The following is a 15,257-nucleotide window of genomic DNA, read 5'->3' as shown; positions in this document are numbered from 1 at the left end:
CACTCTTCATGGACACACCGCTAGGACCAGGTCCAGGAGAGTCTGGTTTTTCATGCTGGTTCCTAATCAAGAGAAATAAATTCATAGAATAATGTTTTACAGAAAACAACAAACTACTCATTTTGTTTTCTCACCTCTGACTCTCTCTGAAGGTAATAATTTGGTTTTTGGACCAGTCACTCTTCATGGACACACCGCTAGGACCAGGTCCAGGAGAGTCTGGTTTTTCATGCTGGTTCCTTATCAAATAAACATATTCTTAAAATGCTATTTTACAGAAAACAACAAACTACCAATTTTGTTTTCTCACCTCTGACGCTCGCTGAAGTTAATAATTTGGTTTTTGGACCAGTCACTCTTCATGGACACACCGCTAGGACCAGGTCCAGGAGAGTCTGGTTTTTCATGCTGGTTCCTTATCAAGAGAAATAAATCCATAAAAGGATGTTTTACTGAAAACAACAAACTTATTTTTCTTTTTACCTCTGATAATTTCTGACGTTATGAAGAAGATACTCTGGTGATACTCTCTTCATTCTCTTCTCTCCAGGTCCAGGTCCGGTAGAGTCCAGTCCCTGTTCATGAATTCTCCTACAAATTCAATGTAAAAAGCCACATAAACATCTTTACAATATAAAGACTGTATAATTATTTGATTGTTTGTGTTCACTGATGCTGTGGTGAGTTTGTTTTTATTGACTTATTTGTTGTAATTCCACCTAGCAGCCAGCAGGGGGCGGCTCCCACCATTCCTTGCTGTAAAGTTGACCTGTTGTTGTCTCTCCGCCATTTTGTTTAGCTCACCTTAGCTTCGCTAGCTGCACACACAGGTTCTGTGTTGATTGTGAGTCAAATCACGTATATTCCTGTTCGTCTGGGAGACGCAGAGTTTCGCGGTGAGTAAAGAGAAGTCTGTCGTTTTCTTTGTTCGTGAGGAAATAGTTGTAAACGGAGTCGCGGCAAAAGTCCGCTAACCGCTAAGCTAACAAACTCAATGTAAAGTCCCATAGGCGTATGCTAACAATGTTAGCCTATTGTGTGAATGGGGAAACGCGGTTAACAGGCGGGATTTGTGACTAAATATGAACGCGTGAGTGTGAAATGTCACTGCTGAGATGCATTTTGTTGTGTTTAGTGTTGAGGAAATTTAGACAAAACCCTGTTGTGAGATTTATTTCATATAATTAATGTAAATAACTGCTAAGTTGTTTTATTAGTTTGTCCAGTTCACAATATAGTCCTTCTGTAGCTTGTGTGAAATCATTGCTGCCACACGAGTAAAATAAAAACAACAGTATCACATTACAACGTGATAAGATAAGTGTTAAAACAATATAATGTTTTTGTTATAAATATATGTTTTTTAACTCACAAATGAGAGTAAAACACTCGCACTGTCGAGCCCTGGTTTTTGAAACAGAGGTTTTGTTGTGTATGAATACAAATACTGTGAAGAAATACTCTTTTTCTTGTTTTGTTAGGCTTACATCACGATATATCACAAATTAAATAGTCTTGCAATGAAGTTAGTGAAGTTCTCAGAATCACTGTATCATCATAGCATCGTTATCATGGACACAACTGTATTGCAGTGTCGTCCAAGTCCAAGCAACTGAACTTTTAATCACTGAACTGGGGGAATTTTCTCATGTGTTATTGTACAGTTTATCAGTTAAATAAATGGTGGAATATACTTACTATACTTTTTTTTTTTTTTTAAATCTTGACTCATTATTATTAATCAGATCTTGGCTCCAGTTGTTGTAAATCTTTCAGATTATAGTCCAGAGCTTATGTTTTCATTGGCATTGCTTTTTATTTCTGTAAGTTTGTCCTAATGTTAGCAACTTCCTGTCCAGAGTTTTTAACGAATGGATCTGAATGTTTTTGTGATGGGTTGGTGATCACCCAAATATATTTTATTTTAGTAAGAATCTACCCACAGATCTTTGTCCAAACTGAAATTTGGTACAGGATCAGACTTATCATGTAACATGGTTCAGTCCTGTTAATAAGTTCAGATGTTTATATCAGATCTGGATGAATTTTTTTCATCATGATGTTCCATATTTTCATGGGCCCAGATCCAACCTTTGGAGGAAGAGATGGGTGTTTTTGGGACATGTGTCCAGAATGTCTCAGTTTTGCATGGGTCTGGGTTTGAATGTCTAAATGTTAGGTGTCTCTGGTGTTACATGGTGGATCATTTAGTGTTGTTGACCTGTGAAGACCTCCATCATCTAACCTCTGTTCTTGTTTGAAGTCTATAGGTTGACCCATGGACCAGTCACTCTTCATGGAGACACAGCTGGGTCCAGGTCCAGCAGAGTCTGGTCCCTGTTGATGGATCCTCCTACAAACACAGGACATGACATGTAAATAAAACACTGAGCTGTGACATCGAGATGAGTCACATGGTCCATGAGATCCTCATCTCACCTCTGACCCTCATGTTCCTCACTCAGAGTGGTTTTGGAGGGCGGAGCTTCATTTTCACTGTCTTTGATCTGATTCATTGCGGAGCGCCACCTGCTGGGAGAGTAAAAGTCACACATTACAAGTTCTGCTAACATGGGTGGACCTCAGGCTTCTCACAACAACAACAACATCATCATCATCATCATCAGGTCCAGCAGGAGCAAGAAGATCCAGCAACACCAGATGGACCAGATGAAAGGAACCACAGGTATGTTAGTGTGAGCAGAACACCAACACAAATGTCAGAGAACAAGTAAAACGTACGTGGACGTATTTTTGTTACTGGGATGAAAATCGAGAACTGGTTCTGTTTTGGTACCAGTTTCTCACGAGTTAGAACCAAAGTATCAATAATCATCTGAACAAATAGTTCCTTCTATAAATAGTTATGTTACTTTCACACTAACTTGAAGGGAATTGTAAAATAATGCTGATGATGTTTGACTTCGTGCTGCGTTGTTTACTCTCCAACCATCATGGCCGACAAGTTCTTTAAAGTTTTCGTTGAATTTTGTGAAAGTACAGCAGCTTGTGTCATAGTACGTAAAAAGGTAGTTACAAAACACAAACAAATACAACAGTGTAAACGTGAGACGGTGTCTTAACCAAGCTAACATTTGTGCTGCTGCTAACAGAAGTGCAGCGTCCTCGGTGCAGCCTGATACAAGTCTGAAGATAAAACTACTAGAGCTGGGATTTATGGCTCTTTGAAGGGAGCCGGATCTCGAGGAGCCGTTCCCTTCAAAGAGCCGTTCAAAACACTCGACTTGTTCTTATATTTTGTTATTATTTTAGAAGCCAAACATAAAATAATCACTGGTTGTAAATTATAAGGTAAGATTTGGATCAGAATGATTCAAACGTTCACATCCCACCAATGTATACTTTATCGCCGCTGTGTGCTCGGCTCCTCCCCCAAGTTCATACAGGAGGCGTCACGAGCCGCACTCGCGTGTCATGTGAAGACAGCGTGGACGATTTGCGTATAAAAAGAAACGGTTTGCAACTGCGACTCGGTTCTCATCGTTTCGATTCGACTCGATTCGACTCGTTCGTGAACGTCACAGCTCTGAAAAACGACTCGCTCAAGACGCCGACAGCATCGCACTTTACGGCCCTTCACTACAGGTGAGTCCATTGGTTTAAACAGAAGAGCCCGCCCTCTGGTGGTCAGGTAAGAAGCTTTTCAACTTACCTCTGTGTTCAGGCTTCCTCAGCAACAAATCGTAGACTCATAGTATCATTATTATCAAATATATGTGGCAGTAACCTGTACATTTGTTGACAAACCGATGATAGTGATGAACTGTGACTCAGGACTTCTAATGTCCAAACAACCATGTCCTCAGACCAGGTACAGTCCACTGTGTTAGAGCGTTTTAGACGTTGTGTCGCTTTAAATTTCTTTATCGCAAACTCAAAGAACAGATTTGTTAAATCTTTGACCAGAGAAAGAAACGCGATCGTGTGATTTCTAACGTGGTTTAATATTGAAACAGTGCAGACGTGACAGAGACTTATGAAGCGTAATAAAGTGACTCAGAGTTGATTTGTGGATTGAAGCTGTCAGACCAGTTCAGACGCTTCATGCAGGAATGTTGAAAAGACAAAGTCAGATTGTAAAGATTCAGCAGTGATTTTATTTATTCTCACCTGCTGAACTGAGCTCAGGTCCACTCACACACACACACACTGTCCACCTTCATGTGGACACCAGACGCTGCCGATTGTCCCTGGTCTGTCCTGCCGTCCTTCTGTGTCTGATCTGAGGACACAGAGTCACGTCCTCATACCTTCAGAGTCAAAGTGACGACGTCAGAACCGGTCCAACGAGCCGCGGCTGGATTCAGGTCTGTTCTCTCTCCTGATTGGCCGATTGCGATGGAGCTGGAATTTTTTATGCGAAGCAGCCGCCTGGTCGTGGGTCACAGATGATGTAGGTGTGCTATCTGTCCACTAGGAGGAGCTAAGTCAAGCAGCAGGAGCAGCTGCTGTCAGTTCCATGTCGAGTTGTCGCGATACCAAAATGAGTAACCACGGTATGATACCAGACAAAGTATCACGGTTCCGGGTAGTATCACGATACCACAGCCTTTTTTTATTATTATTTTTATCAACTGCAATGTTTTTGTACAAGTTATAAATACTTATTAATTACTTAATAATTTTGTTTGGTGCATGATAAACATAATACTGGTGAAGTAAGAATTAGATTGAATGGTTTTAGTTCATAACTAGGAAACAAGAGTACATGAACAAAAGCATTTCAGCAATAAAAAAAATAAATTAAGTTAGAATGTATATGATTGAAATTAAATAATTATTCGGTTTTCGTTGCGCATTAATTTTTGTTTATCTAATATAAATAATCAACTTAGGATAACAAATCCACTGTCTTTAAAAAAATCTATTGGACAATTATGCTTCTTCTCCAACATAATAAACCATAGAGGACAAAATACAATAAACAGGAACTGATTCCCTGTGAAAACTATATTTTTTATGCTTTAACATCCTTTAACTCTTCATTCTTCAGCGTGTACACGGAGCATACAGCCTAATATTAGCCAATGATGGAATAAACAGGGCTTACTAACCTGGTATTCCACCTGTAAATCTGTGTGACGACACTGCCGGTGTTTTATGAGGCTGGAGGTGTTCCCTCCTTTGGCTCCTATAGCTTGGTGGCAGCACCTGCACAGTGGACGGCCGTCGTCTATTTCTTTACCGTCTGTGTCTTGTTTAAAGCCAAAATAGTTCGAACTGTGACTTTTGGAGGTTGGTTTTTAGAGCAAAGTTAGCGGAGCCACTGACGACGACGCCCGGTGCTTCGGCCATGGTGAGTGTGTTGTCTCGTGTTTGTGATTGTAAACCGTGTGCGCGTCTGGACGAGACAGAACTTTAGCTTGTTGTTTGTTTTGAAGCGAATTTCTATCCAAGCGGAGCTGTTTTCATGGAGTTCGTTCTTGCCGGCAGAAAGACACGAACAGCCGATCAGCTAACAGACGGGCGCACCCAGCGTGCGGAAACAGCCTATCGTATACCCGGACGTCACCAGTAACAGACAAACAGCCAATCATTCAGCAGCTGTGGAGTTCGGTTGCAGTAGTTGCACAATGGGTTTGTTTACAAGGGAGTAGCATGCAGTGAGAAGTCGGGAGGCCGGGAGGAGAGTAGACGCGGCCGATATGTAGCGGAAACTGGCACCAGTATATCAGTATACCGTAATTCACGGTATTACCGTCGCGTAGAATTTCTAGTACCGTTTTCTAGGAACCGTTAAGAATTGGCACCGCGGTGTACCGTGGGTATCGTGCAACTCCATGTGATGACCAGCAGGAGTCAGCAGATGTTCCTGATCTGTGCATCAACAACACAGATGTAAGTTCTCTGACCTTTACGTTTGTTTATCGTTGAACATTTTAATGTATAGAGTTAGGATTGTTTGTGTTTGTATGAAAATATTCAAAGTTGAAAAGAGTTTAGTGTTAAATGTTGTGATCGTTCACATGTGAACCTCTGTGTTTCAGGCTAGTTCTCAACAGCAGGGGGCGCTCACAGCACAGTCAGTACCTCCATAGGTAGGCGGGTCAGTTAATGACAGACGATCGTTCTTTATGTTTATTTCACACATACAAGTTTGTTTTTCTCTTTATTTATTGACGGTCATCAGGACGTGAAGAGAATTCAAAAGTGTTTCAACAATGAATTACTGAGCCGAGCTTTAACATCAGATTATAAACAGTGAGACCTCGTCCACCACACGACTGAAGCTGCTGTCTCTTCATGTTCTACAGAGAACACAGAGACACTGAGGAACCAAACCAGACCAGGAACCCAGGATAAAGTGGTTCAGTGAATGTGGTCCTGAAGGTGTGGAGGTGGATCAGTGAGTCAGAGGAGACTCTGTAGAAGGACAGAGTCCCAGCAGGACAGTCCACATACACTGATACTCTGTGAGAGACAGATGATGATGTGATGGGTGTTTCTGTCTTACAGTGAAGGACATAGTAACCATCATCATCAGAGCACCTCAGACTCCAGGACTGATCATTATATCCAAACAAACAGTCATAACTGTCGCCTTTCCTCTTGATTCCTCTGTAACTCAGTGATATAAAAACAGTTCCTCTCCACTCGACCTCCCAGTAACAGCGACCAGTCAGACCAGATCTACACAGCAGCTGATAATGGAAGTCAAATCTGTCTGGATGATCAGGATACGACTGATCTTCTGTCACATTGGTCACTTTCCTGTTGTTGTCAGACAGTTTTAGTTCTCTGTTCATTGTGTTTGTGTCCAGTTCCAGTTCACATGAATCTGATGAAGAACAACAAGACACAGCTGCAGTTTATTGACGATCAGCTGATATGTTGTTATTTCCTGTAAATCCATACTTACACTTCCTGACACCTGGTTTTAGCCTCTGCTCTCCAGCATGGTCCATCCTGGAGGAAGAAACAGTCTGAATGAGTTTGTGTCCAACATTTGTCCAAACTGTTGTCTTAATAACGCACTCTGGTGGACAGAATTATGAACTACACCCTGAGAGAAGACGGTGTCTGCAGAACCAGAGACCATAGTTTCAGGCAGCTACGCATTTTCTGAACATTTTCCACCGTGTGGACAACACAGGAGACAGCACTTCAATTTTCTCCTGCAGTTTAGACCAGATGACGCCAAAGACGTTTAAATGTGAGTATAGCACTGAATTTTAAATGCATTCAAACAATGATGAATGTTTGAATAACACAGGAAAGTTCATGTTTGCTATTCTAAGTGTGTTTATACCATTTAGTTGTAAAGTAGGATCATGTTTTCTGTGGTTTTCATTAAAAAGAGCCACCATGAAGCTCGTACTAAATCTACTCAACTCTGTTAACACAGTAGTCATTTAGTCATCGTTCATTTAGTGAATGAAGTGGTTATTTTGACCAAACCAGAGTTGGTGATTTGATGAAACAGTGATTTGTCAGTCAGGCATATTTTGGAGCTGTAGAAGAGTCTGTGTTGTCTGTGGAGAGTAATTATACATTTCAGTTGTTCAGTGATGCCTTTGCCTTTTCTTATGTAATACTTTGTAATGCTCTTGTTGTGGTTTTATTTTGAAAGGCATCGTCAAAGGTTTGGGTTCTGGACTCATGAGACTAGAGACCTGATCCAGGGAACCCTTCAGCCAATATATATGGTTCTAAGACAGAGTTGTGTCACTCAGGAAGCTCACAGGTGGATAATGTCCAGGATTCTTAATGCTTTTATTTATTGTTTTGGATAATCTTTTATCGTGAAACATGAAGCAGAAGAGGAGGAGAATACCTGAGAGTGTCCAGTCTCCAGTGTGGACTCTTCAGTCCATCAGACAGAAGCTTCTTTCCTGAGTCTCCTGGATGATTGTAGTTCAGGTCCAGTTCTCTCAGGTGGGAGGGGTTGGAGTTTAGAGCTGAGGTCAGAGAAGAACATCCTTCTTCTGTGACCAGACAACCTGACAGACTGGAGTTAAGAAGACATGATGAACTCATGATGATTCAGAAAATCCTGAAGATATTGAACATCTTCATTAACAAGAACCTGAAGAAGCAAAATCAGAATTTAAAAGATCAACTGTCAAATAAACAGAGTTCTGACCTGAGAGTCTCCAGGGAACAGTGAGGACTCTTCAGTCCATCACACAGCAGCTTCACTCCTGAATCCTGAAGGTCATTGTTACTCAGGTCCAGATTTTTCAGGAGGGAAGATTTGGAGTTCAGAGCTGAGGTCAGAGAAGAACATCCTTCTTCTGTGACCAGACAACCTGACAAACTGGAGTTAAGAAGACATGATGAACTCAGTGGTTTAGAAAACCCTGAAGATGTTGAACATCTTCATCAACAAGAACCTGAAGAAGCAAAATCAGGATTTTAAAAGATGAATTGTCAAAAAAACAGAGTTCTGACCCGAGAGTCTCCAGAGAACAGTGAGGACTCTTCAGTCCATCACACAGCAGCTTCACTCCTGAATCCTGAAGGTCATTGTTACTCAGGTCCAGATTTTTCAGGAGGGAGGATTTGGAGTTCAGAGCCGAGGTCAGAGAAGAACATCCTTCTTCTGTGACCAGACAACCTGACAGACTGGAGTTAAGAAGATATGATGAACTCAGTGATTCAGAAAATTCTGAAGAAGTTGAACATCTGTCAAATAAACAGAGTTCTGACCTGAGAGTCTCCAGAGAACAGTGAGGACTCTTCAGTCCATCACACAGCAGCTTCACTCCTGAATCCTGAAGGTCATTGTTACTCAGGTCCAGGTGTCTCAGACTAGAGGACACAGAGCTGAGGACTGAGGACAGAGCTTCACAGCTTCTCTCTGAGAGTTTACAGTCACTCAGTCTGAGGTAGAAAACAGTGATGAACAAAAGGTTAAACATGTTTCTCTTGTGGTCTTTAGAATATGTCTTATTAATATTTATATATTGATCCACTTACAGAGCTTTGTTGGAGGCTTTGACCACCGGCAGCAGCTTCAGAAGAGCCTCCTCTGAAGCAGAGTACTTCTTTAGGTCAAACTTGTCCAGATCTTTTCCTGATGACAGTAAGATGAAGACCAGAGCTGACCACTGAGCAGGAGACAGTGTCTCTGTGGACAGACGTCCAGATTTCAAGGACTCTTGGATCTCCTCCACAAGAGAACAATCATTCAGTTCATTCAGACAGTGGAACAGGTTGATGCTTCTCTCTGCTGATAGATTCTCACTGATCCTCATCTTGATGTACTCGACTGTTTCCTCATTGGTCTGTGAACCACTTCCTGTTTGTGTCAGTAGACCTCTTAAGAGCTTCTGATTGGAGTCCAGTGAAAGACCCAGGAGGAAGCGGAGGAACAAGTCCAGGTGTCCATTTGGACTCAGTAAGGCCTTGTCCACAGCACTCTGGTGCAGATGATTCAGTTCAGGTTTGTTTCCAAACAATTTGGACATCTGGGATGTTGATGGTTCCTCTGAAAACAGATTTTTTCGAGCAGTGATGAAGGTCAGATGAACTTGAAGAGCAGCCAGAAACTCCTGAACACTCAGATGGACAAAGCAGAAGACCTTGTCCTGGTACAGGCCTCTCTCCTCTTTAAAGATCTGAGTGAAGACTCCTGAGTAAACTGAAGCTGCTGTGATATCGATGCCACACTCTGTCAGGTCTGATTCATAGAAGATCAGGTTTCCTTTCTGCAGCTGCTCAAAGGCCAGTTTCCCCAGAGACTCAATCATCTTCCTGTTCTCTGGACTCCAGTGTGGATCTGTCTCAGCTCCTCCATCATATTTGACCTTCTTCACTTTGGACTGAACCACCAGGAAGTGGACGTACATCTCAGTCAGGGTCTTGGGCAGTTCTCCTCCATCTCTGGTTTTCAACATGTTCTCCAGAACTGTTGCAGTGATCCAGCAGAAGACTGGGATGTGACACATGATGTGGAGGCTTCGTGATGTCTGGATGTGGGAGATGATCCTCCTGGCCTGCTCCTCATCTCTGAACCTCTTCCTGAAGTAGTCCTCCTTCTGTGGGTCTGTGAACCCTCTGACCTCTGTCACCATGTCAACACAGTCAGGAGGGATCTGATTGGCTGCTGCAGGTCGTGTGGTTATCCAGAGGCGAGCAGAGGGAAGCAGTTTCCCCCTGATGAGGTTTGTCAGCAGCACGTCCACTGAGGTGGACGCTGTGACATCAGTCAGGATCTCAGTGTTGTGGAAGTCCAGAGGAAGTCGACACTCGTCCAGACCATCAAAGATGAAGACCACCTTCAAGTCTTCAAACCTGCAGATTCCTGCTTCTTTGGTTTCAGTGAAGAAGTGATGGATGAGTTCCACCAAACTGTACTTCTTCTCTTTCAGCACATTCAGCTCTCTGAAGGTGAAGGGAAATGTGAACTCTATGTCCTGGTTGCTTTTGTCTTCAGCCCAGTCCAGAGTGAACTTCTGTGTTAAGACTGTTTTCCCAATGCCAGCCACTCCCTTTGTCATCACTCTTCTGATTGGTCCGTCTCTTCCAGCTGAGGCTTTAAAGATGTCTTCTTGTCTGATGGTTGTTTCTGCTCTGTCTGGTTTCCAGGAAGCTCTTTCAATCTGTCTGACCTCATGTTCTTCATTGACCTCTCCAGTCCCTCCCTCTGTGATGTAGAGCTCTGTGAAGATCTCATTCAGAAGGGTGGGGTTTCCTGCTTTAGCCACGCCCTCAAACAAACACTGGAACTTCTTCTTCAGGTTTGATTTGAGTTCACGTCGACAAGCTTGAGCTCTGGTTTCTGAAGGAACACAAGAAAATAAATCAGTGAGTGGATCATTGAGGAAATAATTCTTCCTTTCACATTAAAAGTCCTCTTACTGCTCTGCAGACAGTCAGCTAGCTTCTCCTGCTTCATCCTCCTCAGGAAGTTCTCTGTGATCTTCAGAAAGGCCTCTCTGCTCCTCCTCTGCTCCTCATCTTCACCATCCAACACCTCCTCATCCTCCCTCTGACCCAGAACCTTCTGGATCTTCTTCAGCTCGTTCTTCACAAAGCAGATGATGTTCTCCTCCAGCAGCTGGAACAGAACAACGTGAAGTGAAATGAGATCCTGCAGGTCCACAGAGCAGCATCCAGACTGTCAGGACCAGGACTCTGCTTCAATATTAACAGTAGTGTCATGTTTGTACATTTACACACCTTAAATATGGAGTCCAGGTCTGCTCCATGCTGCTGGACAGACTGACCACTGAGAACCTCTGTCCTCTGCTGATCAACTCTGAGGAGAAAACATTCAGTGTCATTTACTTAACAAGGTTCTAACGAGGTTTTCACTGAGCTGCACCTACGTTTCGTCTTAAATCAAATTCACATGAGTTTGACAACTTGAAGACAAAAGTCCCTGAAGGACAGTCTCTAGTGTGTATGTGTGAACTCTCAAAGACAAAATCAGAGTGTCTTGTCGATATGTCCCTGACCAATCACAGACTCTGACCAGATTTACTGCTGGACATTTGTTCAGAGACGAGGACAGGCTGAAGACATTTAGTGGAACCTCAAACAGAAATGCAAGATTGGTCCACCAAAGAGTTTGGATGAGACAGGCTCCCCCTGGTGGAGGATCATGTAAGTGTGTGAATATGTGTGAAATTCTTACATCTGTTCACCATGTTTCTCTCCGTCCTTGAAGTTCATATAACGGCCTATAGATGCTTCGCTCATCATACACACACCGCTGGGACCAGGTCCAGGAGAGTCTGGTTTTTCATGCTGGTTCCTAATCAAAAGAAATAAATTCATAGAATTATGTTTTACAGAAAACAACAAACTACTCATTTTGTTTTCTCACCTCTGACGCTCGCTGAAGTTAATAATTTGGTTTTTGGACCAGTCACTCTTCATGGACACACCGCTAGGACCAGGTCCAGGAGAGTCTGGTTTTTCATGCTGGTTCCTTATCAAGAGAAATAAATCCATAAAAGGATGTTTTACTGAAAACAACAAACTTATTTTTCTTTTTACCTCTGATAATTTCTGACGTTATGAAGAAGATCCTCTGATGATACTCTCTTCATTCTCTTCTCTCCAGGTCCAGGTCCGGTAGAGTCCAGTCCCTGTTCATGAATTCTCCTACAAATTCAATGTAAAAAGCCACATAAACATCTTTACAATATAAAGACTGTATAATTATTTGATTGTTTGTGTTCACTGATGCTGTGGTGAGTTTGTTTTTATTAACTTATTTGTTGTAATTCCACCTAGCAGCCAGTAGGGGGCGGCTCCCACGATTCCTTGCTGTAAAGTTGACCTGTTGTCTCTCCACGCCATTTTGTTTAGCTCACCTTAGCTTCGCTAGCTGCACACACAGGTTCTGTGTTGATTGTGAGTCAAATCACGTATATTCCTGTTCGTCTGGGAGACGCAGAGTTTCGCGGTGAGTAAAGAGAAGTCTGTCGTTTTCTTTGTTCGTGAGGAAATAGTTGTAAACGGAGTCGCGGCAAAAGTCCGCTAACCGCTAAGCTAACAAACTCAATGTAAAGTCCCATAGGCGTATGCTAACAATGTTAGCCTATTGTGTGAATGGGGAAACGCGGTTAACAGGCGGGATTTGTGACTAAATATGAACGCGTGAGTGTGAAATGTCACTGCTGAGACGCATTTTGTTGTGTTTAGTGTTGAGGAAATTTAGACAAAACCCTGTTGTGAGATTTATTTCATATAATTAATGTAAATAACTGCTAAGTTGTTTTATTAGTTTGTCCAGTTCACAATATAGTCCTTCTGTAGCTTGTGTGAAATCATTGCTGCCACACGAGTAAAATAAAAACAACAGTATCACATTACAACGTGATAAGATAAGTGTTAAAACAATATAATGTTTTTGTTATTCATATGTTTTTTAACTCACAAATGAGAGTAAAACACTCGCACTGTCGAGCCCTGGTTTTTGAAACAGAGGTTTTGTTGTGTATAAATACAAATACTGTGAAGAAATACTCTTTTTCTTGTTTTGTTAGGCTTACATCACGATATATCACAAATTAAATAGTCTTGCAATGAATTTAGTGAAGTTCTCAGAATCACTGTATCATCATAGCATCGTTATCATGGACACAACTGTATTGCAGTGTCGTCCAAGTCCAAGCAACTGAACTTTTAATCACTGAACTGGGGGAATTTTCTCATGTTTTATTGTACAGTTTATCGGTTAAATAAATGGTGTAATATACTTACTATACTTTAAAAAAAAATCTTGACTCATTATTATTAATCAGATCTTGGCTCCAGTTGTTGTAAATCTTTCAGATTATAGTCCAGAGCTTATGTTTTCATTGGCATTGCTTTTTATTTCTGTAAGTTTGTCCTAATGTTAGCAACTTCCTGTCCAGAGTTTTTAACGAATGGATCTGAATGTTTTTGTGATGGGTTGGTGATCACCCAAATATATTTTATTTTAGTAAGAATCTACCCACAGATCTTTGTCCAAACTGAAATTTGGTACAGGATCAGACTTATCATGTAACATGGTTCAGTCCTGTTAATAAGTTCAGATGTTTATATCAGATCTGGATGAATTTTTTTCATCATGATGTTCCATATTTTCATGGGCCCAGATCCAACCTTTGGAGGAAGAGATGGGTGTTTTTGGGACATGTGTCCAGAATGTCTCAGTTTTGCATGGGTCTGGGTTTGAATGTCTAAATATTAGGTGTCTCTGGTGTTACATGGTGGATCATTTAGTGTTGTTGACCTGTGAAGACCTCCATCATCTGACCTCTGTTCTTGTTTGAAGTCCATAGGTTGATCCATGGACCAGTCACTCGACATGGAGACACAGCTGGGTCCAGGTCCAGTAGAGTCTGGTCCCTGTTGATGGATCCTCCTACAAACACAGGACATGACATGTAAATAAAACACTGAGCTGTGACATGGAGATGAGTCACATGGTCCATGAGATCCTCATCTCACCTCTGACCCTCATGTTCCTCACACAGAGTGGTTTTAGAGGGCGGAGCTTCATTTTCACTGTCTTTGATCTGATTCATTGCGGAGCGCCACCTGCTGGGAGAGTAAAAGTCACACATTACAAGTTCTGCTAACATGGGTGGACCTCAGGCTTCTCACAACAACAACATCATCATCATCATCATCAGGTCCAGCAGGAGCAAGAAGATCCAGCAACACCAGATGGACCAGATGAAAGGAACCACAGGTATGTTAGTGTGAGCAGAACACCAACACAAATGTCAGAGAACAAGTAAAACGTACGTGGACGTATTTTTGTTCCTGGGATGAAAATCGAGAACTGGTTCTGTTTTGGTACCAGTTTCTCACGAGTTAGAACCAAAGTATCAATAATCATCTGAACAAATAGTTCCTTCTATAAATAGTTATGTTACTTTCACACTAACTTGAAGGGAATAGTAAAACAATGTTGATGATGTTTGACGTCGTGCTGCGTTGTTTACTCTCCAACCATCATGGCCGACAAGTTCTTGAAACTTTTGATTGAATTTTGTGAAAGTACAGCAGCTTGTGTCATAGTACGTAAAAAGGTAGTTACAAAACACAAACAAATACAACAGTGTAAACGTGAGGCGGTGTCTTAACCAAGCTAACATTTGTGCTGCTGCTAACAGAAGTGCAGCGTCCTCGGTGCAGCCTGATACAAGTCTGAAGATAAAACTACTAGAGCTGGGATTTATGGCTCTTTGAAGGGAGCCGGATCTCGAGGAGCCGTTCCCTTCAAAGAGCCGTTCAAAACACTCGACTTGTTCTTATATTTTGTTATTATTTTAGAAGCCAAACATAAAATAATCACTGGTTGTAAATTATAAGGTAAGATTTGGATCAGAATGATTCAAACGTTCACATCCCACCAATGTATACTTTATCGCCGCTGTGTGCTCGGCTCCTCCCCCAAGTTCATACAGGAGGCGTCACGAGCCGCACTCGCGTGTCATGTGAAGACAGCGTGGACGATTTGCGTATAAAAAGAAACGGTTTGCAACTGCGACTCGGTTCTCATCGTTTCGATTCGACTCGATTCGACTCGTTCGTGAACGTCACAGCTCTGAAAAACGACTCGCTCAAGACGCCGACAGCATCGCACTTTACGGCCCTTCACTACAGGTGAGTCCATTGGTTTAAACAGAAGAGCCCGCCCTCTGGTGGTCAGGTAAGAAGCTTTTCAACTTACCTCTGTGTTCAGGCTTCCTCAGCAACAAATCGTAGACTCATAGTATCATTATTATCAAATATATGTGGCAGTAACCTGTACATTTGTTGACAAACCGATGATAGTGATGAAC

The 15,257-nt window shown here is 42.0% G+C and overlaps 1 protein-coding gene across 1 annotated transcript; it reads right to left on the bottom strand.

The window, feature by feature from the left end:
* Window positions 1–6,269: 6,269 nt before the first annotated feature.
* On the bottom strand, window positions 6,270–13,991 carry LOC310934866 (uncharacterized protein; the record flags this gene model as incomplete). The annotated part of the gene is made up of 14 exons (XM_083898665.1): window positions 6,270–6,799; window positions 6,881–6,927; window positions 7,796–7,969; window positions 8,105–8,278; window positions 8,413–8,586; window positions 8,671–8,844; window positions 8,941–10,744; window positions 10,825–11,023; window positions 11,146–11,224; window positions 11,603–11,722; window positions 11,795–11,899; window positions 11,968–12,075; window positions 13,721–13,828; window positions 13,915–13,991. The coding sequence occupies 14 exons, from the start codon at window positions 13,989–13,991 to the stop codon at window positions 6,270–6,272; spliced, it is 3,873 nt and encodes a 1,290-aa protein (XP_083754791.1).
* Between the last annotated feature and the right edge of the window lie 1,266 nt (window positions 13,992–15,257).

The sequence above is a fragment of the Microchirus variegatus genome (genome assembly GCF_963457635.1).
Source record: "Microchirus variegatus genome assembly, chromosome: 12".
Taxonomy (NCBI): Eukaryota; Metazoa; Chordata; class Actinopteri; order Pleuronectiformes; family Soleidae; genus Microchirus; species Microchirus variegatus.
This window is presented reverse-complemented; position numbering and strand designations above follow the sequence as displayed.